Here is a 26981-nt window from a genome sequence, read left to right as displayed (position 1 = left end):
CTTATGAAGAACGGCTAAGGGAGCTGGGCATGTTTAGCCTGGAGAAGAGGAGGTTAAGGGGTGATATGATAGCCATGTTCAAATATATAAAAGGATGTCACATAGAGGAGGGAGAAAGGTTGTTTTCTGCTGCTCCAGAGAAGTGGACACGGAGCAATGGTTTCAAACTACAAGAAAGAAGATTCCCCCTAAACATTAGGAAGAACTTCCTGACAGTAAGAGCTGTTTGACAGTGGAATTTGCTGCCAAGGAGTGTGGTGGAGTCTCCTTCTTTGGAGGTCTTTAAGCAGAGGCTTGACAACCATATGTCAGGAGTGCTCTGATGGTGTTTCCTGCTTGGCAGGGGGTTGGACTCGATGGCCCTTGTGGTCTCTTCCAACTCTATGATTCTATGATTCTATGATCTTATAATAAGACTAAAACCTTAACACTATATACGAAACATCACACCAGAAAGAGAGATAGAGAATGAAACCCAGGTTTTTTCTGACCTCACTATTAGTCATGTGGCCAGCATGACTAAGCCGCTTCTGACGAAACCAGAGCAGCGCACGGAAACGCCGTTTACCTTCCCGCCGGAGTGGTACCTATTTATCTACTTGCACTTTGACATGCTTTCAAACTGCTAGGTTGGCAGGAGCTGGGACCGAGCAACGGGAGGTCACCCCGTCGCAGGGATTCGAACCGCCAACCTTCTGATCCGCAAGTCCTAGGCTCTGTGGTTTAACCCACAGCACCACCCACATCCCTGAAACCAGCTGTACTCAGAAGGAATAACCCAAATAAAATCCTTCTTTCACACAGAGAAGAAACCTTCCAGAACCCTCTTGGATTAAGCAGAACAGGAAAGATCTCTACACATCAGATCAATTCTTTCTGTACAAAGAAATGCAAACTGACACTCTCGCCATACGAGGCAAATCCTCAAAACCACATCAGCAAGCAATCATCATTGGATCAGAAGCAACTCTCCCCTGTCCGCCCCGGCTGGGGAATCACGATGAAATATACTCAGAGTCGCAAAGTGATTTCATGCACTTTATTCAGCTCATAGTGGTGTGGAGGAATGAATGAATGTCCCCTCAAAGTATCTGCTTTATATACATTGTTTACACAATGGGCTGCACATGATTGGCTAATTCTGGAATTCTACTGTAAGCCAATCAGGTTGTGGATTCACTTCTATCCTATCTGGAGCATGATTGGGTGGTTCCTGCCAACCAATCATACTGCTGCATTGTTCTAGGACCAATCAGACTGCTGCATTTTGGATCCTATTGTTCTAGGACCAATCAGACGGCTGCAGTTTGGATCCTATTCAACTCAGTACATAACACACAACAAGGCAAGATCAGGCTTGCTCAGCATTCTCGAGGACCACGCATGGGATGACCCCACCCTCTCCAGGGTCACCTGCAGAGGAAGAACAAGACAGGTATGCACGATTGGGGGGGGGGGGTTTGTTTGCAGAGCACTTTCTCCATCTTCAAAACAAATAGGGCAGACACTGCGCTCTAAACGAAACAAACAGAAGTCAGGTGCAGAGGGAGGGTATTAAGAGACGCCCCAAATCCAGGCATCTTCCCACCACTAAGCACCGGGGGGGGGGGGGAGGCAGCGCAATTTCCTCTGATCTCAGGTCCACCATTGCCCAGCGGGGGGGCGGGGGGCGGGTAGGGGGACACACGCAACTTGCTGATATGCTACACAGACAGACAGCATTGCAAGTGTCTCTCTGCACCCTGGGAATGTCCCCTTTAAGGTCAGATATGGCACGGCCTTCATCATACTCCCCTGCTCAGCGCCTGAGGACCCCAGTCCTGCCACTCACCACCTGGCCCAGAGCGGGGCCTGATGGGCTCTGTAAAGGGCTACCGCTCCTGCTGCTGGGCAGAGAGGGCTCTGTTTTGTTTTGTTTTTTGTTTAAATTGCTGTTATTTTTTGCCTATGTCATTTTAAACTGTGATATTAATGCTGTATTCTTAGTTTTAGATTTTGATTTATGTGGAAATTGTTTCCCATTTGGTTGTGTGCTTTTTTTTTAATGTGATTTATGACTTTTGTAATTATGTAAACCTTGTTATGCTGTAAGCCGCCTTGAGCATTGCTTTTTTAACTGTGTAAAGGCGGCATACAAATAAAAAATGATTATACCACCTTCCCTGCAGGATGTAGTTCAGCAGGAACTGGCTGTGCTAGATTTGAGCAGCCGGCTGTGCACAGCACTGATTGGCTGCCCATGGTGGCAATAATAATAATATTCTTCACCCTGAACAGCGTTGTCGTTGAATTAAGGCACTAAAATACAGTGGAACCTCGGGCTACAGACGCTTCAGGTTACAGATGCTTCAGGTTACAGACTCCGCTAACCCAGAAATAGTGCTTTGCTTCAGGATGAGAACAGAAATTGCGCAGCAGCGACGCGGCGGCAGCGGGAGGCCCCATTAGCTAAAGTGGTGCTTCAGATTAAGAACGGACCTCCAGAAGGAATTCAGTTCTTAACCCGAGGTACCACTCTACAGTGTAATGAACGCATTTCCAAGGCCTGGGAAAACAACTGGAAAGATGTAGAGTCCGCCTGCAATGTATACAGTGGGGGTGTTAAACAGGAAAATCTTCAGTTTGGAAGCAAGTAGATCTCTCCTTAAGGGACGCAGGTGGCGCTGTGGGTTAAAGCCTCAGCGCCTAGGGCTTGCCGATCGAAAGGTCGGCGGTTCGAATCCCTGCGGCGGGGTGCGCTCCCGCTGCTCGGTCCCAGCGCCTGCCAACCTAGCAGTTCGAAAGCACCTCCGGGTGCAAGTAGATAAATAGGGACCGCTTACCAGCGGGAAGGTAAACGGCGTTTCCGTGTGCAGCTCTGGCTCGCCAGAGCAGCGATGTCACGCTGGCCACGTGACGCGGAAGTGTCTCCGGACAGCGCTGGCCCCTGGCCTCTTAAGTGAGATGGGCGCACAACCCCAGAGTCTGTCAAGACTGGCCCGTACGGGCAGGGGTACCTTTACCTTTACCTTTAGATCTCTCCTTTGGGGAGCCATGGGGGATAGAGAGGGATATCTTCAATGTAAGAGGAGCTCACCTGGCAGGAGGGAAAAGTCCACTGATTCCTTCTGGGACATGCATCTCTCTCCACCTTGCAGGCCCGCATTCAGATCTCGCCTTCGGAGAGTTGGTTCCTCACACATAGCAGGGCCTCATGGTCACAGCAGGGAAACCTGACCCCTATAGACCAGGCACTGACACCTCCAGTCACCTCAAATCTAAATTATTGCAATGTGGGTCTGCTCTGCCCTAGGGGAGATACTGCAACTAGGCTAGTGACAAGAACAGGCCACCGGCAGCCTAGGACACCACCGTTAAAGGACTCAGTCCGGCTCTGCGAGACCTTTCAAGATTCAGATGTGGGGGAAAGGGGAGTATAAAATTTAAAAATAAACCAAGCCTGCCTCCTCGGTGCCTTGAATCCTGCCATTTTCTAACCGATGTGTTTTCAGGGCACAATGAAGCAAGGCCTCCTTCCACCTGCCTTGCTCCACCCTCCAGTCTCTGCTTCTCAATTTGTACTGTAGTATTTTATGTACTGTGGCTTGCCGTCGTTTTATTGATTATAGTTTAGAAATTATTTATTGTAACTGTTGAGTGGATTTCTCTTTAACTTTTACATGTTGTTGTTGTTGTTTAATGCTATTCTAATGATTGTTGACTGTTACTTGCTATGTAGGTTGCCTATTTTAAAGTTATGTTTTATTATCACATTTTTGTATAGCATTAGATTATTATAAGATGTACATTTTTTGTTTCTTCAGCTTGTAAACCGCCTTGAGTATTGTAAGATAGAAAGACGGTATACAAATTAAAAATGATGATGATGATGAAGAAGGGAGAGAGTCTCAGGAAGACAGGTCCCAAGCCTTTTTCTGTGCTTTTTATTTATTATTTAATTTATTAAAGTATCTCTATACCACTGTAACACGCAACATCAGCGCAGTGCAATGCAATGCACAGTTAAAGGATAGGAGAGAGGGTTTTTTTTATTGGTGTGTGTGAGTGTGTTGTTTTTATCACATTGTTTTATCTTGCATTTTTATGTTGCGAACTGCACTGAGGTCTATGGATGAAGGGTAGTACACAAATGTAATCATCATCATCATCTCATATAAACATAATACAGAGGAAATATCCTTACACATGGCTCAACTAATCGTTCAGTTCTCACCCTGAATTTACCTGCATTAGAATGAGCATGCAAAGAGGAAGGCGTCACTCACCTGATGCTGCTCTGTATCCGTCTTTCCTTTTCTCTGCAGAGACAGAATCAGAGAGTTAGGATGGAAAGAACCTTGTAGAGATCCTCCAGCTTTATTCTCTGCAAGGAGGAAGGACCTTGTGGCAGGTGCCTCCTCTGGTCCCTGCCTAATAATCTCCAGGGGTGAATGAGGAACACACCAAGCACCAGGGGATGGGGGGAGTGGAGAAGACCAGCCCATGGAGTCACCTGGATTCCTTCAAAAGGGGATAGTCTCTCCCACAACAGAGTTAGGTCCCTAATCCCCAGCAAGTCCATTCACAAGTTACTTACTGATGCACACCAAGATCCCAGCAATTCCAGCCGCTGCCAGCAGGACAGCTACCAAGATGCACCCAATAACAAGTCCCATGTTGGATGCTAAAAGCAGATTAGGGAAAATTAGGGAAATCCAGAGCAATATTTTCCATTCATGGGAGAGGCAGAAAGATGGAGATCTGACATTCAGTTTTATTTATTTGCAATTATAATACCACCTTTTCCTCCAAGGATTTTAAGGTGGTGAACGTGCTTCTCTCTCTCTATTCCCCCCCCCAAAAAAAACCCCCCACCTGTGCAAGGTGTGCAAGAGTTCCCCACAGAATTGGCGAAGCCATAGTAAGGTTTCATTCACACCTAAAAATCAGAGTGTATATGAATGCTTTGTGAACTCAGAACCACACATATTTACAGACAAAAAGATGGTGGCAGTCTTTTACCTTTGACATAATATTTTGAGCTCAAGGCCTGCGAGGCAGCAGGTGCTGTTTGACTTCCAAAAATGTTCAAAAACCAAGGCGCGGCTTCCGATTGGCTGCAGGAGCTTCCTGCACTCAATTGGAAGCCGCATCAAACATTCGGCTTCGGAAAAACGTTTGCAAACCAGAACACCCACTTATAGATTTGCGTCGTTCAGGAGCCAAAACGGACGAGTACCAAGGTGTTTGAGAACCAAGGTACAACTGTAACTTGTTTTGCTCCCATATGTACAGAAAGGATCCAACTAGGAATTGCCAATCTATGTTGTGATGCAGCTGTTGGGCGTCTTGGGCTGCTTCCCTTGCCCTTCATCTCTGGGTTTGAAATTCAATAAATAAAATGGATAAAACCCCCCTCCAAGAGCCCACCTGGCTCCTCCCAGGCCACGTCCAGAGGCTTCTCCAGGCTGTCATGCTCCACGCGGCACCGGAAGCGCTCCCTCTCCTCGGGGTCGATCTGGACGCTGAGGAAGAGATAGTAGGTCCCGTCCGAGTTGGGGGCGACCAATCCTCGGAGGGTGCCCTCCTGCCAGACCTCCCCGTCCTTCACCCAGTTGGCCTCAATCTCCTTGGGGTAGAAGCCGTGGACTTGGCAAACGAGGGTCTCCAGGCCGTCATAGTCTGCCTTCCTGGTCACCTTCACCACCGGAGCCTCTGCAAAAAGGGCCGCATTGGGGTTAACACAGGAATGTCTCTGGTGGCTGGCAGGATGGATGCAGTAATATCAGGGAGAGTCCCCTTCAATCCTAACCCAGAGGGTCAATATCCCACACTTGTAGCATCCTGAATACATTAAGAAGAACCTTGAAGGAACCAGATTCCTCAGCCTCCCTTGGCATCTTCTCCAGTCCGTTTCTGTCTTGGAACTGTTTCTGGATTCTTATTACAGAGTGTGACCGGGAAGTTCGGTGAATGGTCACAGAAATCGGACAGCGAAAAATATTTGAACATACACGCCTTACAGGCCTTCAAAGTAGCCCCCCTCTAATACAACGCACCATTGACAACGTTCAGAGAACTGTTAGAAATTTCTGGGAAAGTCCTCTTTTCATACTGCTTTCAGTTCCTTCATCACAGCAACTTCGACATGTGAATTGGTGAAAAATCTGTGCCATTTCAGTTTTGGAAAAAGAAAGAAATCCGGTGGGGCCAGATAGGGAGAATATGGAGAGTGGGATGACTCAGTAACCTCAGTAACAATTTCATGCGGAATATGCGATTCTTCCACCATCATTCGGACAAACGCCGATCCCACATCAATAGCTCATGAACTCTGTCGACATTTGCCGCTGTTCTGCTTGTTGACAGACTGAGGGTCATCTTCGATGGTTCGCTGCCCTTCACAGAAATGCTTAAACCTCTCACACACTGTCTTTCGAGTTACAGCTTCATCTCCATTCACAATTGTGAGCATTTCGTGGGTTTGCGATGCCAATTGTATGTTCGCATATTTCTCGCTGTCTGATTTCTATGACCATTCACCAAACTTTCCGGTCACACCTTATACTATTAATGATGATGATGATGATGATGATACAGTGGTACCTCGGGTTACATACGCTTTAGGTTACAGACTCCGCTAACCCATAAATATTACCTCGGGTTAAGAACTTTGCTTCAGGGTGAGAACAGAAATTGTGCTCCAGTGGTGCGGCAGCAACAGGAGGCCCCATTAGCTAAAGTGGTGCTTCAGGTTAAGAACAGTTTCAGGTTAAGAATGGACCTCTGGAACAAATTAAGTACTTAACCCGAGGTACCATTGTAATAATAATAATAATATGCTGCCGTTCATCAAAAGATCTCAGGGCAGTTGACAGAATAAAATACAAGGTAAAACACCAGTAAATAATTAAATCAAAACAACAAAACAATAACACCCCCTTCCCTCAGACATGTTTAAAGGGCTTCAACCAAAGGCCTGGTTGAAGAGGAATGTTTTCACCTGGCGCCTAAAAATATATAACGAAGGCGCCAGGCGAACCGCCCGGGGGAGAGCATTCCACATGAAGTTTTGGGAGGGAGGGGTGTAATTTTCTAATCATCATCATCATCATCATCTTGAGAGACTCTAATATTAAAGGTAATGGTAAAGGACCCCTGGACGGTTAAGTCCAGTCAAAGGCGAACATGAGGTTATGGCGCTCATCTTGCTTTCAGGCTGAGGGAGCCAGCGTTTGTCCACAGACAGCTTTCTGGGTCATGTGGCCAGCAGGACTAAACTGCTTCTGGCACAACAGGACACCTTAACGGAAGCCAGAGCACACGGGAATGCCGTTTATCTTCCCGCCATAGCGGTACCTATTTATCTACTTGCAGTGGCGTGCTTTCAAACTGCTAGGTGGGCAGGAGCTGTGATAGAGCAACAGGAGCTCAGTCCGCTGCAGGGATTCGAACCGCTGACCTTCCAACTGGCAAGCCCAAGAGGTTCAGTGGTTTAGACCACAGCGCCACCCGCATCCCTAACTTGTGGTTTTGAGATTTTCCCAGTGAGCTACCTCTGGGCTGAGGGGCAAATGTCACCAGGTCCCTAATGGATGAATTGATTCAGTTCACTCTAACTTGAAGGAAGGTATTTCAAGTCCTACCCTCACCCCCCAAAACCCACAACAAGCCATTCCCACCCCCATTTATTCCCTATCCCCATCATCAACTTGATCTGGTAGACATTCGGCAGGAACGCTACCCTATAAGTTGTAAGGAAATGGCCAACTTCCCCCCAATGAGCCCTCCAAAACCCCACCCCTCACCAGTCCTGAGCAGAATCTCCTTCCCGTAGTTCAGGTATTTCCGCAGGTACTCAATGCAAATCTCCTCCAGGAAGTGCTTCCTGCGCTGGTTGGCAGCCAAGTCGGCATCCCACCTCCTCTTGGTCACCTGGGCTGCTGTGTCAGCTGCCGTCCAGGTGAGGGTCTCCTTGTCGAAGGTGACAAAGTCCCTCCCATCGTAGCCAAATTGGGAATACCCACTTACGTGCCCGTCCTGCCTCAGCTCGCAGCCGTACATGGCTTGCCAGGTGTGAAACCCTGTAAATATAAAGAGGCTCAGGAGGCCAGTGAGCTTAACGCCAGGCATCCAAAGACATGCTGAGAGATAGCACTGGGGGCTCCCAGCCACACACAGGGAACTGATGTTCTTAGAGCTCATTCTTTGCAGTGGTGTATCGTGGTTTACCAAAGCCCGGGGCTGTGCAGAGGGAGCAGTGGGAGGGAGGGAAATGGATGGAGTCGCCCAGAGTGGCTGGGGAAACCCAGTCAGATGGGCGGGGTAATTATAATGATGATGATGATGATAATAATAATAATAATCATGCACATTCAACTGCCTAATGGGTGTTTGTATCATGCAGGAGACCGCAGCTTCAGAGATAAGAAAAGAAGAGTTGTTTCATTGTCTGGAGAAGTCACTTCCTGGTTTGCATGGAGAAGACATTTCCAACAGTCGCAGAATCATAGAATTGGAAGGGACCCCCAAGGGTCATCTAGTCCAACCCCTGCAATGCAGGAATCTCAGCTAAAGCATCCATGACAGGTGACCAGCCAACCTCTGCTTAAAAATCTCCAAGGAAGCAGAGTCCACAACCTCACAAGGGAGACTGTTCCAGAGATGGAAGCACGCAGCTGTATTGAGGCAGCACCGGGTGTTGAAATGTTGTGCCCCCTAACAATTTTGTGCCCCAGGGTAACCACCCCTGTGGCCTCCCATGCTACACCACTAGTTCTTTATATGAAGCTCCCCCCACTTCCTTCATTTCCCACTCATGTTAGATGGGAACGATCACCATGCATCTCTACCTTCAACACTGTTTTGACAGAAGTGGGTAAAATTTGCAGGCATCCTAGCTCCCAGGGCTTGTTCTAAGCACCTTTAAAGTTTGCCACCTTGTTTCTTTTGACAGAGTAGAGAGAGGACATTTGAGCTATGCATCTACACAGAATGTTATGCACCAGGAAACCGGGAAAAGACCCTTGGTAGCATTTCTGCCACATTTTACAATAAGATATGCTCAGGAGTGACCAGATATCCATTTTTAAAAAGGGATACGGAGGAAGTAGAGTTAACAGAAGCCAAAGTGGAAGCCTGCAGGTAGCACCAGGCATGATTCAAATACCAGGTAGGACTCGAACCCATGGCTTCAAGTTACAAGGAAGAAGATTCCGACTAAACATCAAGAAGAACTTTCTGACAGTAAGAGCTGTTTGACCATGGAACGGTCTTCTTTGGGAGGTTGTGAACTCTCCTTCTTTGGAGGTTTTTGTGGAATGTAAAGCTGCAGTCAAGTGCAACCTTCCGATAGAGGACTAACGGCCGCCATGTTCTAACCGGTTGCTGTGACAACCGGTTTGTCAGTTGCTGGTAGTTTTGAAAGGTAACTGCTCAGTTGCAGTCTTTATCCCCAAACTCCGAATATAATTGCACATTGTATTAATTAACATTATTTTTTAATATATTAGTGGCCATGTGACGATTTTGGCCTATAAATTTTATTGTTTAATGTCTTAACCTGTATATTAAGGTATTCGTACAGCTCTGTTTAGAATAGGTAATGTCTTGATAATATAAATGTTTTAAGTTTTTTTGTATTAATCCAGCATATTTTCTTTTAATTGTTGAAGGATTCTGCATACATTGCGGCAGCCTTGGGCTATGTGCAATAAAACTGACTGACTGACTGAAACGGCTCAGTTGCAGTCACCTCAGGACCAGCTTCCCTCTGGTATAGTTTATTTGCTTGTTATGTAACCTAAGCCTGCCTTCAGGTACACTTCTGTAAACCTGAATGAATCTGAGAGGAAAATAGTTTTATATTAACATGAATCAGATTTGTGTGTGTATTCTTTAAGAGGGATTCGAGGGGATTTTTAATAAGGAAGGTATCTTTATTAGTAGAACTCAGACGAGTCAGCAACAAGCTGATCGCTGCACAAACTTAAAAAGGGGGTTGTTTAACTCTGCTAAAATAAACCTTCCCACAGTGTTTAAGCGGAGGTTGGGTGGCCATTTAACATGGATGCTTTAGTTGAGATTCCTGCATCGCAGGGGCTTGGACCAGATGCCCCTTGGGGTCCAGCTCTACAATTTTAGGATTCTTGGATTCTGCTGAAAAGCAGAGCTGCCAAATTGGGGGCTGGCTTGTTCTGAGTTAGCCATATAGCTGAGACCCTACCTGCCTGCGCACTGTCTTGCCAGAGTGGTGCATGCTCTAGTTATCTCTCGCTTGGACTACTGCAATGCGCTCTACGTGGAGCTACCTTTGAAGGTGACCCAGAAACTGCAATTAATCCAGAATGTGGCAGCTAGACTGGTGACTGGGAGTGGCCTCCGAGACCATATAACACTGGAAAGACCTACACTGGCTCCCAGTACATTTCCAAGCACAATTCAAAGTGTTGGTGCTGACCTTGAAAGCCCTAAATGGCCTTGGTCCAGTATACCTGAAGAAGCGTCTCCACCCCCATCGTTCAGCCTGGACACTGAGATCCAGCTCAGAGGGCCTTCTGGCGGTTCCCTCATTGCGAGAAGTGAGGTTACAGGGAACCAGGCAGAGGGCCTTCTTGGTAGTGGCGCCCGCCCCGTGAAACACCCTTCCATCATTTGTCAAGGAAATAAACAACTATCTGACTTTCAGAAGACATCTGAAGGCAGCCTTGTTTAGGAAAGTTTTTAATGTTTTATCTTTTATTGTGTTTTTAATATTCTGTTGGGAGCCACCCAGAGTGGCTGGGAAGCCCTGCCAGATGGGCAGGGTATAAATATTTATTATTATTATTATTATTATTATTATTATTATTATTATTATCCTTCCATGTACCAGAGTGGAGGCCTTCATCTGAGGGAGAAGCTTCAGCAGGACAGAGAGCCATTCCTCGCACCCTCCACTCACCCTTGCTCTGGTTGTAAAGGTTCCTTACAATCTCCACGTTCGCTCTGAACGTCTGCTCCCAGCCATGCAAGATCTGCGTCTGCCTCTCCCAGAACTTGGGATAATCCTCCTCTACTTTCTCCATCCAGGGCACCGCAGGCTCTTCCCTCCGGGTATCGCTGTCGTAGTAGTAGATGGGCTGGTCATCTAAGTAGCCCACGGCAACGAACCAGGGCAGCCCCTGGCCGGACTCTGACACCCCAGTGTAAAAATTGCGCATGGAGTGGGAGGAAGAGGCTGCAAAAGAAGGGCAGAGTTAGGGATCCTGAAGAGGAGAATCCACACTCCACCAAAAAAAACAACAACACCTTCACAGACCCTCATCCTTGCGAGGAAACTAGGAAGACTGCTCTCGAAGTGGTGCTGTCGGTTCCTTAAATTTAAAAGCAGAAGACCATGACATCCTGTGCACATATGTTATCACAGGGGTCAGCAACATACGGCCCATGGGCCAGAAGTGGCCCGTGGAGGTCGTCTGATTGGCCCACGAGCCAACCCTGAACCGAGCTGCCCGCTAGTGCACTGCGCTAAACTGGTGCAGGGACTCACTTCTGCAGTGCCGAAAATCGCATCTGCATAGACGCAGACACCAAAAATTACACCTGCGCATACGCAGATGCTGAAAATCACACACGCAATCAGGCCCATGGGGCTGATCTGGCCCAGGCAAGATAAACCTTGCCAACCCCTGTGTTATCAGAAGTGAGTCCTATTGAGTTCAATGGGGCTTACACCCAGGTAAGCAAGGACTTCAGCCTAAATGTTTTGTTCTAGACGAACAATCACAAATGTGCCCCGCGCTTGAGGGAGTGGCAAACTGCTGCACCCAGAGATACTGAACGTGTGTATGTTTTGCCAGTTTTATTTTAAAAATACAGTGGTATCTCTAGTTATGGACTTGATCCATTCCGGGGTGCCGTTCGCACCCCAAAAAGTCCACAAGTAGAGCGCTGCTTCTGCGCATGCGTGCGGGGCGAAACCCAGAAGTATACACTTCCAGGTTTGCCGTGTTCGTATCCTGAAAAAAACGCAACCGGAGACTGACGTAACAAGAGGTACAACTGTATTTTTATTAAAGATTTTGTCATTTACAAAAACAGATGTATTGTCTCTTTTTTCAAGTCATGTTTTCTACAGATCAGCTTCATTTGTTGTGAGACATTAGTGTATACAGTGTTAGAGTAGGAAAAAAAGGGGGAAGAGAGGGAGGGGTAATGGTGAGTGGGGCGGGGTGGCAATGCTTCTTCTACTTATACACTAAGTATAAGTGTGGGGTTTTGTGTCAGTGTCACTTGTGTGGGTGCTCTTACTATTCGCTTGTTATATTTCCTTGGTGGTGGGAGAGGTTATGGTGTGGTTAGTTGTCTTTGGTTGGCTGTGGTGAGATTTGTTTTTGTGTGTGAGTGAGGGTATGTGTGTGCGTGTGTGTGTTTGGATCAGGTTAGCCAGATTGATTTGTATGCTGTCAGCGGATCCTTCCTGCTGTCTTGTTGGGCTGTCTATGTGATAAAGGGGAACCATACCGGGACGAAGGCGTCTTCTTCTATTTGTCTCGTGTCAGTTTTGCCAGTTTTAAAGATGAAAGGCAGCTGTGTCTGGAGAACCACTGACAGACAGACAGGACAGCAAAGGGGCAACAGAATAAGGCGTTCTGAGCATCTGACATTCTCCTAAGCCTGACAACAACCGGCAGAGCAGCAGGTCAGTATTGCCACCCCCAATTTTGAATATGAAAGGGAGCTGCGGGTGCTGAAGCTCACATCACCTGGGGGGGAATTCTTTCAGTAGTACCTTAGGTAAAGGTAAAGGGACCCCTGAGCATTAGGTCCAGTCGTGACTGACTCTGGGGTTGCGGCGCTCATCTCGCTTTATTGGCCGAGGGAGCCAGCGTACAGCTTCCAGGTCATGTGGCCAGCATGATTAAGCCGCTTCTGGCGAACCAGAGCAGCACACGGAAATGCCATTTACCTTCCTGCTGGAGTGGTACCTATTTATCTACTTGCACATTGACGTGCTTTCAAACTGTTAGGTTGGCAGGAGATGGGACCGAGCAATGGGAGCTCACGCCGTCACAGGGATTCAAACTGCCAACCTTCTGATCAGCAAGTCCTAGGCTCTGTGGTTTAACCCACAGTGCCACCAACTAAATTTGTTCTTGGTATGAGCTTTCATAGGGACGCAGGTGGCGCTGTGGGTTAAAGCCTCAGCGCCTAGGGCTTGCCGATCGAAAGGTCGGCGGTTCGAATCCCTGCGGCGGGGTGCGCTCCCGCTGCTCGGTCCCAGCGCCTGCCAACCTAGCAGTTCGAAAGCACCTCCGGGTGCAAGTAGATAAATAGGGACCGCTTACCAGCGGGAAGGTAAACGGCGTTTCCGTGTGCGGCTCTGGCTCGCCAGAGCAGCGATGTCACGCTGGCCACGTGACCCGGAAGTGTCTCCGGACAGCGCTGGCCCCTGGCCTCTTAAGTGAGATGGGCGCACAACCCCAGAGTCTGTCAAGACTGGCCCGTACGGGCAGGGGTACCTTTACCTTTACCTTTATGAGCTTTCATGTGCATGCACACTTCTTCAGATACACTGAAACAGAAGTCACCAGAGTGAGAGGGTGGGGAGGGGTATTACTCAGAAGGGTGCTGGGAATGGGTGTTTGGCTGACAGGTGTGGTAAACCTGGTCAGTTCGTGAATGGCAGAGGTAAGATTTGAACCAGCCCTCCCAGCAGAGCTCCCTTTCCCACGAGCTATTCCAACCCTGGCCACTAGGAGGACCAAGGAGCCGACACAGCAAATCCTTTCCTGAAGCAAAGGAGGACTCGCTTTTGCAAATTACTCCCAGTTCATAGCCACCCAGATCACGCACCCACCCTTGTTAGTACCTCTCTTCACACATTACGGTGAATGAGTATGGAGCGGGTCGGAGGACGACCCTTCCCTTCTTTGTGCGTTAGGGAAGAGACCAGCGCTGCATTGGTAGGTAGATGATGATAAGCCCCACAAATACGACCCCCAAGTCCCTTAATTCCTCTGAAAGAGTAAAGCACTGTCCAGGATATATGACATACTACTGGAGTGGTACACTAAAGATGAGGAGGTGAAGGAGGCAATGACAAAGTGGGCGATAGGCGTGGGCTATAACATCGATTTTGAAAGGTGGTTAGAATTATGGAATAATAATATAAAGTTTACGGCGTGTATGGCATTGAGGGAAAATATGTGGAAGATGATATATAGGTAGTATCATACACCGGTGAAATTAGCTAAGATCTATAGGTTAAAGAACAAACGATGTTGGAAATGTGGGGAAGCAGAAGGCGATTTCTACCACATGTGGTGGCTATGTAACAAAGTGAAAAAAATTTGGGAACTAATATATAATGAACTTAAAAAAATTCTTAAATATACCTTTCCCAAAAAACCTGAAGCCTTTCTGCTAGGAATGCTGGGTAAAGAGATTAAAAAAGAAGATAAGAATATATTCCTCTACGCCACCACAGCCGCAAGAATCATGCTGGCACAAAACTGGAAAACGGAAATTATACCTAATATAAGTGACTGGCAAGTTAAAATGGTGAAATACGCCGAACTTGCTAGACTAACGGCTAGAATACGAGACCAAGATGAGCAAATATCTCATAAAAATTGGAGTAAATACTGGAAATATACTGAAAATAAATTGTAGATGACACTGGTGGGCTTCGATTAACTCTAACAGAGAATAACTAATATTTAAATTTAAGAGAAAATACGTGAATGTAGGATTATTTGATACTTACCAATAGGGTGGAGGGAAGTCCAGGACTAACTAAAGTCCAAAGGTTTTCTTTTTTTTTCCTTTCTTTCTTTTTTGTATATCTACATGTATGCTTGTATATCTACATGTATGCTTTTGTATATCTACATGTATGCTTGTAAGTTGGGTGATATGATGATCTGTATAGCGTATATTTGTATAGACATGTGTATTTTCAAAACTTGAATAAAAAGTACTTAAAAAAAAAAAATTCCTCTGAAACTATCCCTGCATGCAAAAAAAAAAAAAGTCTGAGAAAAGCAGGTATTTCCCAAGGGATCTGGCTCCACTTCGGGTAGGGAGCCCCCCCCCCCGTCTTCCCCCTTTGGGTGACCAGCAAAGTCACACCCACAACCCCGGGATCTTTGGACTTGGGGGGTCTTTCTTCCCGCCCCCGGAGGTACTGACCAGCGCAGTCCAGCAGGAGCAGGTGGGCAGCAGCGCACAGGATCCAGGGGGCCCCACGGATGAGGACCCCCATCGGGACGAAGCAATCGCCGCTCCGCCAGCAGAAGGGTCCGGAAGAGGAGCTGCGGCGGAAATATTCCACCAATGGGAAAACGGCGTGCAGATTGCGTCGGCGGTTGCTGGGTAGATCTGAAGCGTGAGAGAGATGGACTGGAAAGCGAAAGCGAAACCTCTCCCCTGACTCCGCCCCCTCCCCGTTCCTCTTGCCTTTTCTGCTGGGAGAGATGCAGGGAGGGGATAAAAACTTGAAAGTTGCCGGGAGACTCTGGAGGGTCCACGTGCATCACTGAGCAGGTGAAAATATTTACTGGAGAACCACAAGGGTTTTGCCAAAATTCTCCTGTAATTCTCCTGGCTCCAAATAAAATACTTTTGAAAGTCCTCAGTGGCCTGGGACCCTGGAAGAGGGGTCTTCTCCCGTCCTCTCCTCCTCAAATGACTTTTCTCCCTCTCCTTTCCAGAGGTGGTCGACAACTATCAAGAGGGAATTTTTGTTACTGTTCTGGCAGACTTTTTAAGTATGACACACTTTGAACGTTGCCTGTAGCTCAGTTTTCCTGCATGATTGCTTTGTTGCATGGTTTTAAATTTCGATTTCAGAATTTCCGTTGACACAGACATGACCTTACTTGATACACCCAGTTCTGTAAGTAATAAATTGATTGTATTGCATTTATATCCTGCCTTTTTGCTTAGCCACCCTAGATGGTTTACAATTTTAGACTTCTCCTAAACATAAACCACCCCATCCCTCCTTTTCCTTCTCTCAGGGCATAGTGGGGTCTGTTGTCCTGCATTCTATGCACTTTTGCAATCCTTTCACTGGGCCAAAAGTGCCATTAATAGTGAGTGGTGTCAATTGCCAGTGTCTTAAGCTTCCTTTTTTCCTCCTCCTACCCAACACCTTTTCCTTTTGTGTTGTGTCTTTTTTTAGTATAAGCGTGAATGCAGGGACCGTCTTATTGCTGACATTTGTAAGCTGCTTTAGGGGCCTTTTTTGGCCTAAGAGCAGGATAAAAACGCTGTAAGTAAAATAGCCTCAGCTTCCTGATTTGCATACAATATATTTTTTTAATCCTGGGAGGTGGAAATGAAACAGCTGTGACTAATTCCAGACAGGTAGCTGTTGCGGCAAAACATGCAGAACCTTGTGGCATGAGAGTCTTATGAAATGTTATTGCAATACTATGATAAAATTATAAAAAAAACACAGGTAATCATCACCTCCTTTATCTGAACAAGTTTGATTGGTGTAGCGCAGGGACGTCCAGCTCCTAAGAGACTGCGATCCACTCGCAGAATAAAAAACTGGCAGTGATCTATCCCCTTTTGGGGGGTTCAGATCAAAGTTGTTTAGCTTTTTTTTTAGGGAGCAGATACAGGTGTGTGTGTGTCTATGCTTTCCACGTCAGTTGATGTTAAAGTGTGGAATAAACCAAGTCAACCAGTCATCAGCTCTGATTACGTCCTGAGGACTTCACACTCATCGCCAAACTACAGATAGGGATGCAGGGAGCCATCTATAGAATCTCTTGTATTTCTTTTAAAGCCTTAACAGCAGCATTTGCAGGAGGCCACTGTTCCAGTTGTTGTTGTTGTTGTTGTTGTTGTTATTATTATTATTATTATTAAAACAATTTCCTCATCACCACCATAATTTAGCTAAGCAATGAAAAATACAAGATTTAGGAACATCTAAAGCTGCCTTCTGCAGGGTCAAACTACGGTTCTTCTAGCTTAGCATTTTTGGCACCAACATGTGGCATAGAGTCACAGTATTTTTCTTTTTAAAAAAAAGAACACTGCACACTTCCACCCTAAAATATGGTATGATGGAGAGCAGTAAAAAATGGTGCAAAGTTCCCATGTGCTTCTTCCTGCAGAGCAAAAGCCCCAAACCCTTAAATCAGAGGAAGAGGGAGAAATGTCTAAAGAAATCCCATTTGCGATAGGAAGCACAAAAATCAGCCCATTGTAGGGCCAAGTGTTTTTCAACTTGCTGGCTTGACGCAATCCTTTAAACAGGTTCCTCCATCTGGTGTCCCGAGGCCCATCCTGGAATTCTCCAACTGAGCTTCTTAGGATTTTCAGCTTGTGTCTCTTCCTTGAACAGCCCCCGTACTGTCCACACAAGGCTCTCTCTTATTCGCTGTCCTGCCATTGGGCAGGCAAAATAGCTCCTCATGAGTAGGGCGATCTACCCACCTCTCTGCTCAGTTGTCAGAGAGGTTCCTCTGTTTCTGCTGCTCTTCCAGTCCACATACCTGTTTCAGAAAAACACACAGGAGGGTGTCAGGTTAACTGAGCACAGTGAAGCTGGCAAGGGATGGGGGCATCTGAATAACAGTCAGAACATCTAGTCCAGCCCAACTCCCCTTGCAGAGGACCATCCCTGGGCATGATCAAGACGCACATGAAATGTACAGGTAGGTTGGTCTGCAGTAGTTGGGGGAAAAAATTACTTCCAGTAGCACCTTAGAGACCAACTAAGTTTGTTCTTGGTATGAGCTTTCGTGTGCATGCACACTTCTTCAGATACCAGACACCTGAAGAAGTGTGCATTCACATGAAAACTCATACTAATAACAAACTTAGTTGATCTTTAAGGTGCTACTGGAAGGATTTTTTTAATGAAATGTACAGAAAGCAAAGATCAAAAGGGCACCTTCTGGGCATAAGTATCCAGGTGAGGCTTGTTATGGACAAAGCGGGGGGGGGGGGGTACCCAACCAACACATCAGAAGTGTTGGCCTCCTGAGCTTTGCTCCAGAGCAAAGAAGAAGAAGAGTTTGGACTTGATATCCCGCCTTTCACTCCCCTTCAGGAGTCTCAAAGCGGCTAACATTCTCCTTTCCCTTCCTCCCCCACAACAAACACTCTGTGAGGTGAGTGGGGCTGAGAGACTTCAGAGAAGTGTGACTATCCCCAAGGTCACCCAGCAGCTGCATGTGGAGGAGCGGAGACACGAACCCGGTTCCCCAGATTATGAGTCCTCTGCTCTTAACCACTACACCACACTGGCTCTCGCTTTGGGAGCTCGCTTTGCTGCATAGCATGACACGAATTACATACATACCACTGGTTTCTATACATTTGCCTCCATTAGACAACCTAATAAAGGACAACCAAGTAAAGGACCCCTGGACGGTTAAGTCCAGTCAAAGACAACTATGGGGTTGCAGCGCTCATCTCGCTTTCAGGCCGAGGGAGCCGGCGGTTGTCCACAGACAGCTTTTTCATGTGGCCAGCATGACTAAGCTGCTTCTGGTACAACAGGACATTGTTTACCTTCCCACCAGAGTGCTACCTATTTATCTACTTGCACTGGCATGCTTTTAAACTGCTAGGTTAGCTGGAGCTGGGACAGAGCAAGCTCACCCCATTGCGGGGATTTGGCAAGCCCCAGAGGCTCAGTGGTTTAGACCACAGTGCCACCCACGTCCGTGTTGGACTCCAAGCATGCCTTGACCTCAGCAGGGTGAATGTCTGTATATTTTTTCTACCAATATGCTTTTATGCCTGTCAAGTAAACCTCTACATTTGACAGAATCTCATGGGCGTCCACAAGTGTTTATTGCCTGCGGTGTGTACCTTCCACCCTGAAGACGCTTCCAAGGAAGGAGATGCATTGAGATGTAACACTGCTGAGTATGGATCCTGGCACAGCGAAAGTGATGCCGGACCCAATCCTTCTAAATCAACCATCAGAGGTCCATCAGCAACTCCAGCCTGTCCCGTGTAGACTGGATAAACATTGCTTAAAGCTGCTAAAAACTCACACTGCCTTCATCTCTCCCTGTTGGCCTCGCTGGCTGAGGCCAAAAGCATTTGGAGGGCACCAGGTTGGGGAAGCCAGCAGTAGGGAATTGGCACGAGCAGGGATGACCCAAATGCTTTGTGGAGAAAGGTGAGTTTTGGAGAAGGCACCCGAAAGAAAGAAGGGAGGTGATCCTATGCAGGTGTGTGCGGCAGCAGTTTCAGACATACAGGCCAGCATGAGGTCCATTTTCACTGCTTCTGGTGAAGGACAGAATACTGCGAATTGCCCCGTGAATTGCCCCTCTCTCAATTTCCCCTTAACACAAGCTTCTGTTTTTTGGGAGTATGGGAGGTTTAAATGCTGTTACCTTTCCATTAGATGTATTTTATTTTCTGTCTCCATTTTTACAGTGACCTTGTGCTGTTTCAAGTTCACACAGGCACCCCACACACCTTGAACAAATCCTCCCTTATGCCTTATGCCTGTGTCCCACCCTAGGCCTGTTTTTGCCGGAGGAAAAACTCGCAAAGAGGGACATCTCACTTACTTGGCGCAGCTTAGTGTCTTTGCCACATCTCTGCAGAGAGAGAATCAAATTATGAGTTTCAGTTGCCCAAAGGAGGGCACACAGCCAAGGCTTGCAAAGCCCAAAAGTCACAGAAATCCCCTACATTTTAAGTGGCCAAATGAAAAGGAACAACGAGAAAAGTTTTCTTTCATAAGTAAAGAGCTTAACTGTGAACAGTTGTGAGACCTAGTCAAAGAAGTGGGTTATAGATTCTGGAGCCTCTAGTCATTTTACTCATGACAACGATTCTTCAGGACGGAAAGGGATGCAATGGAGATTGTCCAGTCTCACCCTTTTCTGTGGAGAAGGACCTGGGGAAAGATCCTGGCAGACACCCCAGGAACCTGTCACTAGTAAAGATAGGAAGTCTTCCAGATTCCAAGCACTACCTGATTTCCTCAAACATGACCCTTGCTGCCTCTGACCCTTCCTTCCGGAAAAGTGCCACCACAACCACACTAAGAGGACACACCGCCCTCCACTGTCCTGAGAAAACCCTTCAACCCATATCTTATTATTTGGACGATTTACTGCCCATGGGTGGCCCTACCCTCTTATCTGCCCTTAAGGGCTGGAGCATCATGCGCAGGGCTGTGCCTTGGCGGTGGCAGATTCTCTCCTCCTTGCCCGCTCTCCAGCAGCCATGATGAGCTGCCCAAGGAAGGAGGCTGGCAGCGGTAACCACGGAGAGGCTATGGGATGCTCCCTCGACTAATCCTCCTAGCGAAGCATAATGGCAGCAGCACCGGCAGGGAAAATTGGGACATTCTGCGATCCTATCAGAAGCTGGGGTGGCTTTCGTAATTCTGGGACTGTCCTCGGTAAATCGGGAAACTTGGAGGGTATGTGGTACTTACTGATGCCCACGGAGATGCTGACAACAAGGACTACAGCCCCAATGATGCATAGAATTAGAAGCCAGCTGTCGAACGCTGAAGGTTGAAGAGAAGAAAAGAGAGAAATGACTGACGGGAAACCCAGAACAAAAATTTCCTCTTATTGGGGAGGCCACAGGACCTGGGAGCTCGTGAAATTCAGAGGGATTCGGGAAGGTAACCAGTACGTTTCTGAGCACAATTCAAAGTGTTGGTGTTGACCTTTAAAGCCCTAAACAGCCTTGGCCCAGTATACCTGAAGGAGCGTCTCCACCCCCATCATTCTGCCCGGACACTGGGGTCCAATGCCGAGGGCCTTCTGGCGGTTCCCTCACTGAGAGAAGTGAGGTTACAGGAAACCAAACAGAGGGCCTTCTCGGTAGTGGCGCCCACCCTGTGGAACACCCTTCCATCAGATGTCAAGGAACAAAGCAACTATCTGACTTTTAGAAGACATCTGAAGGCAGCCCTGTTTAGGGAAGTTTTTGATGTTCGATGCTTTATCACATTTAAAATATTCTGTTGGGAGCCCCCCAGAGGGACTGGGGAAACCCAGCCAGATGGATGGGATATAAATAATAAATTATCATCATCATCATCTAAGAAAGAGCCCCTCCACCTCTCAAAGCTTGCACAAGACCTCAATCATCTCAGCAAATAGGAAACGTTTGTCTCCAATTGGAGGCTGTCAATATCAGCTGCAATGCTGCCAGCTCCTTGGTGTCACCCCTCTTTCTTCCCCGGGGGAAAATTCACCTCCCATAAGCCTTTGCTCCCTGCTGCATCTCACCAGGCTCCTGCCAGGCCACATCCAGGTGTTTGGGGAGGGCTTCATGCTCCACGTGGCACTGGAAATGTTTCCTCTCCTTGGGGCTGGTTTTAATACCGAGCACGGCATGGTAGGTCCCGTCCGAATTGGGGGCGGCAACTCTGCGGAAGGTATCCTGCACCCAGGCCTCTCCGTCTTTCCTCCAATAGGCATTGATCTCCTTCGGGTAGAAGCCGTAAACTCGGCAGACTAGGGTGGCCGGGCCTTGGGAGTCCTCCTTACTTGCCACCTTCACGACGGGAGGCTCTGGGGAAATGACAGAGGTGTCCTCAGAGGCAAGCAGGCCGTGTCCTCCTCAAATGTCCCCACACTCCTGTCAAGCTGGCAAAAATTAATCCCTCCCTTTTCCCTTTATGTTGGAAGGGTTGTGGAAAACTTGGTTCATTTATTCACATTTGGCGGAAATGCCCCCATGTTAAAAACTTTTGGAATAGGGTATTCCCCATTATATCCGCAATTACAGGTCAATCCCTTTCTCCAAATCCTGCCACAGCCCTATTATCTTTGCACATGGACTTAGGCTCTTCCTTGCACCACAGCGAAGTAGTAGGCTCCTTACTGACCGCAGCATGAATGGAAGAAACAGTCTGAAATACTCCTGAAAATACAGTGGTACCTTGGGTTAGGTACTTAATTCATTCCGGAGGTCCGTTCTTAACCTGAAACTGTTCCTAACCTGAAGCACCACTTTAGCTAATGGGGCCTCCTGCTGCTGCCATGCCACCAGAGCACGATTTCTGTTCTCATCCTGAAGCAAAGTTCTTAACCTGAAGCACTATTTCTGGGTTAGCGGAGTGTGTAACCTGAAGCGTATGTAACCTGAAGCGTATGTAACCCGAGGTACCGCTGTATATGGGATACAGCAATGTCTGAGCGTCTCACCAGAAATGTTTGATGGTTCTTGTATTTGATTGAGAACTTGTGGAATATGGATATAAAATTTACAGCATGTCATGGTCTAAGAGAAAGTGACATGAAAATGATATATCGATGGTATCTAATACCAAGTTGGCAAAGATGTATAAATCTAAATCAAATAAGTGTTGGAAATGTAAAGGATGAGCAAGTAAAATCCTCAGTAATACTATCTATTAATAATAATATCTATTGGGCAATAGATATTGGTCATAATAGAGACATAGAAGCATGGGGATGATTGTGGAATATGGATATAAAATCTACAGCATGTTATGATTTAAGAGAAAATGATATGAAAATGATATGTCATTGATATCTAACACCGAGTGAACGGGCAAAAATGTATAAATCTAAATCAAACAAATGTTGGAAATGTAAAGAGAAAGAAGGTTCTTTTTATCATATGTGGTGATCTTGTAGTAAGCTTACTGGGAAATGATATCTAATGAATTGAAAAGGATGTTTAAAATAACCTTTGTAAAAAAATACCCAGAAGCTTTTCTTTTGGAAGTTATAGGGACAGAACTACCTAAAATGTCTAGAAACTTATTCATGTACGCGACTACAGCAGCAAGAAGGTTACTTGCCCCAAAATGGAAAGAAGCAGAAGTCCCAGCAAAGGAAGAACGGATGCAAAAACTTAAGGAATATGCAGAAATGGTGAAACTTATCAGAAGAATAAGGAAACTAGATAATAAATCTTTTATAAAAGAATGGAAATGGTTTGTTGAATGTTTATGGATAAATTGCAAACAGATAAAAACATTGGGAGGATTATTGTAATAACCTGCAGTTTTATAAGAGTATATTTGTAAAAAAAAGAGGAATAAATGAGCAAATTAAGTTAATTTGGATACGCAGAAGATATTAAAAACCGCAGAAAGAGGGGGAAACGAAGTCAAGTTTTGAAACGTCAAAATGATTATAAAATTAGTTAAATGTATAAATTTGAAAACTATAAATAAATAAACCAATAAAGTGTTCCACACCAGGAGACCAAAAAGAGAAGAACCTCCAAGCACCAGGATCTCTTCCCTTGCATCTTGAGATGCTGGCTGTCGTGAGTCTCTCCCAGTTTCCTGCCTGTTGGTCAAGGGGCAAATGTCATCCGTTCCAATTCAGTGGCTGAACTGGTTCAGATCCCTCCAAGCGCAGCTCCTAGTTCTTGGCTTCCATAGAGCAAATGCTGGACTTGCAGCTTTTTGTGCTCCAAGACTTTTTCGCCTTCATTTCCCCTCACACTTTAAGGGCCGGGGGTATGGGAACCAAACAGCTCTAGAAAAGACAGAACTCCTTCATAGTCCTCCTGCCTGCCCTGAGAGGTCCCCATGAGGTGTAGGAATGGATTTAAACAATAGGACAATATGCAACAACGGCAGCAAGAGTACTCATCGCTAAGAACTGGAAAACTCAAGATCTACCCACACTGGAAGAGTGGCAGATGCAGCTGATGGACTACATGCAACTGGCTGAGATGACTGGCAGAATCCGAGACCTGGGAGAAGAGAGGGTTGAAGAAGACTGGAAGAAATTTAAGATTTATCTACAAAAATATTGTAATTTGGTTGAATGTTAAGAGGGATGCTAGATCATAAAAAATTGTCCACCACTGAATTAGATCTGAATTTGACGATAAGTGAGATTAAGGAAAATACAAACTTTCTGGAGAACTGTTAGATTTTATTTAAATGAGCGGATATAAGGTTGTAAACAAGATGATAATTTGCTTGAAAAAATTTTTCAACGATGTAAGTGGGAGGGGGAGACGTGAGGGAGTCCAAAGAAGTGAGGAAACTATGTTATGATATAAGTAATGTTGTTTATTATTTATGTATTGTATTCAAAAACTTTAATAAATATTTATAAACAATAGGACAGGATATATACCGTATATACTTGAGTATAAGCCGACTTTTTCAGCACATTTTTTATGCTGATAAAGCCCCCCTTGGCTTATACTTGAGTGAGGCGGGCGGTGGTGGCGGAGGGACGAGTGGCCCGAAAGGAGCCCTTTCTCATCACTGGTACTGCCGCTGCCGCCTCTCACAAGGGCAGGAACAGGAGCCGCGGTTGGGAAAGGTGTTGCGCTGCAGGTTTGTGGTGTGGTGAACCGGCTTATACTCGAGTCAATGTTTTCCCAGTTTTTTGTGCTAAAATTAGGTGCCTCGACGTATATTCGGGTTGGTTTATACTCGAGTATCTATGGTAGTTTAGTTATTATCCTCCCTCGCTCATGTGAGTGAGATCAGCAGAGTACCATCCTTTTCCAATTTAAACATAGAAGCTAAGACAAAGTTGCTTTAACCTTCCAGAAACAATAATCCAGGATGCTTTCAGGCAGACTGGATTTTCCTGGTACAGTGGTACCTTGGTTCTCGAATGGCTTAGTAGTTGAACAACATGGAACCCGAATGCTGCAAACCTGGAAGTTTCCGGTTTGCAAACTTTTTTCAGAAGCCGAATGTGCTCCGTTTTGAGTGTTACGCTTCTGATTTGAGTGCCACACTTACATTTTGAATGTTACGCTGAGGTATGTCTGTTTTTGCTATTTATTTTGCGGTTTTTTGTGGCTTTTTTGTTTGGTTTTTGTGACTGTGTGGAACCCAGTTCAGCTACTGATTGATTGATTGATTGATTGATTGTGTGACTGCAGTACATTGTTTACTGCTTTCATTTTATGGATCAATGGTCTCTTTACATAATAAAATTCATGTTAAATTGCTACTTTAGGGGCTGTTTTTAAAAGTCTGGAACAAATTAATCCATTTTGCATTACTTTCTATGGGAAAGCGCGCCTTGGTTTTGGAACGGACTTCTGGAACAGATTAAGTTTGAGAACCAAGGTACCACTGTATTATCCCTCTTCTCCCCCACTTAAAAGCAATCATACACACATTGTTTTGTGAAGAAATAAAGCAGTGTTTGCTTACATAATCTGGGTCTCAATGCAGCAATTACAAGTAGCAAAATGAAGCAAAATTAAGACAGGTTTATAACTACTATCTAAGCTACAAAAGTACAAAATCTAAGTATGAAATGGTGTCTGAGCATGTGCATGTGGTTGCAGCTTATTGCCAAGGCACAGAAAGTAAGTGATCTCAGTTTTTTCTTTAGCCAATTTTACAGGAAAGCTCTGAACCTCAGCTGATGCGCTGATAAGCCGCTTCTCAACTGATCGCTAAAAGCCACTAGACCACTAATAGCGCTAATCCGCTAAGCCGTCAATGGGCTTGCTTCGCAAGACGAAAAAACCGCTATACGAAGAGAATCGCGGAACGGATTCTTTTCGTCTTGCGAGGCACCACTGTATTCTAGAAGGGCGTCCTCTCCGCCACCCCCAGGCTGCTGCTGTTATTATTATTATTATTATTAGGCGGCTCTTGGCTCCCATCAGCTTTGCAGTGCGGTCTAGGATGGGTTTATGCTGGGTAGAATATGAAGGAATTTCAGCACACACACACCCAACCCATCGCAAGTCTTGTTCCCATCTCCCTGCACCTGCCCTCACACAAACACCCACCTGTCCTCAGCAGAGCCTCCTTCCCGTAGTCCAGGTATCTCTGCAGCCACGTAATGCAGTCCTCCTTCCCCACGTAAGCCATCACAGAGACCGTCTCGTTTCCAGTCTGACTCACCTGGGCTCCTCTCTCGACTGCCATCCAGGAGAGAGACTCCAGGTCAAGGTCGGGGTAGAGCGTCCCATCGTAGGCTTCCTGCTCGTACGCTCCTTGGTGCCCCTCTTGGCTCCACTCGCAGCCGTACCTGACCTGCCAGGTGTGCAGGCCTGGGAGAAGGGGCAAGAGGTCAGTGGGGCAGGGGAGTGAGGTTGGGGGACCAGAGCAGGTGAAACCCCCACAGACCCACAGAAGAGGTTCGGCAAAGATATTATTCTTATTATTCTTATTCTTATTCTTATTCTTATTCTTATTCTGTTTATTTGTTTATTTGTTTTTAAAAAATATTCATTTTTCTTTTTCATTCATTACATACATCTCAAATTCTTAACATTTACTATATATTCCTCCCTCCCCTTGCGCTTCTGGTTTGTTTCTATTTTCACCCACTTTGCTATCTCTTAACAGAGAAAGTTATTAATAACATAGCATCAAACCTAAAAACATAAAAATAAAAGTAAATACACCATCATATTTCACTATCTTCTAAACATTTTCTGATGCTGATAATGTGAATGTTTGTTTAAATCCAAGATTTGATTATTTTTAACCTCGGGGAAGAAGAGGCAGACTGGATAGCTCAGTCTGTAGAGTGCGAGACTATTAATCTGAGGGTTGTGGGTTCAAGTCCCACGGCGGGCAAAAGATCCCTGCGTTGCAAGGGGTTGGACTAGAAGACCCTCAGGGTCCCTTCCAACTATGATTCTAGGAGTCTAAGTCCAGCTCTGAGGGCCTTCTGGCAGTTTCCTCACTGAGAGAAGTGAGGTTACAGGGAACCAGGCAGAGGGCCTTCTCGGTGGTGGCTCCCACCCATCAACGGCTGACTCTCAGCTCCTGGGGCTACACAACTCCCTCCCACCCCGCTGTTGGTTCCTCTAGCTAAGCATCATCAGCACCAGTTGCAGTTGCTTTCAGGCAGGAATCTCTCTCATCCCTACTTGGAGATGTTGAGGATTGAAAACAGGTCATTTTTTCCCCATGGAAAGCAACGAACATTTTCTGTTTACCTCCAAGTTTAACGTCACTCAAGTTCCGACAGTGCAATCCTATGTACAGTGGTACCTCTGGATGCGAACAGGATCTGTTCCAGGGCCCCGTTCGCATCCTGAAGCGAACACAACCTGTGTCTGCGCGTGTGTGGGTT

The 26981-nt window shown here is 46.3% G+C and overlaps 1 protein-coding gene across 1 annotated transcript in view; it reads right to left on the bottom strand.

Moving 5' to 3' along the window:
- Window positions 1-407: 407 nt before the first annotated feature.
- LOC307210968 (uncharacterized protein) overlaps window positions 408-26981 on the bottom strand; it is a 33732-nt gene continuing 7158 nt past the window's right edge. Inside the window, exons 3-14 of the mRNA XM_079967168.1 lie at window positions 25684-25947; window positions 21207-21491; window positions 20399-20473; window positions 17461-17477; window positions 15154-15496; window positions 10922-11197; window positions 7788-8063; window positions 5410-5694; window positions 4577-4663; window positions 4266-4298; window positions 1342-1413; window positions 408-1001 (exon numbers count right to left, since the gene is read on the bottom strand). Coding sequence (XP_079823294.1) covers window positions 1352-1413; window positions 4266-4298; window positions 4577-4663; window positions 5410-5694; window positions 7788-8063; window positions 10922-11197; window positions 15154-15496; window positions 17461-17477; window positions 20399-20473; window positions 21207-21491; window positions 25684-25947 — 2003 coding nt within the window. The 3' untranslated portion in view covers window positions 408-1001; window positions 1342-1351. The remainder of the gene's footprint in view (window positions 1002-1341; window positions 1414-4265; window positions 4299-4576; window positions 4664-5409; window positions 5695-7787; window positions 8064-10921; window positions 11198-15153; window positions 15497-17460; window positions 17478-20398; window positions 20474-21206; window positions 21492-25683; window positions 25948-26981) is intronic.

The sequence above is a fragment of the Podarcis cretensis genome, assembly GCF_951804945.1.
Source record: "Podarcis cretensis genome assembly, chromosome: 2".
In the NCBI taxonomy this organism is placed as follows: domain Eukaryota; kingdom Metazoa; phylum Chordata; class Lepidosauria; order Squamata; family Lacertidae; genus Podarcis; species Podarcis cretensis.
The sequence above is the reverse complement of the archived record's forward strand: the minus strand, read 5'-3'. Positions and strand labels throughout refer to the sequence as shown.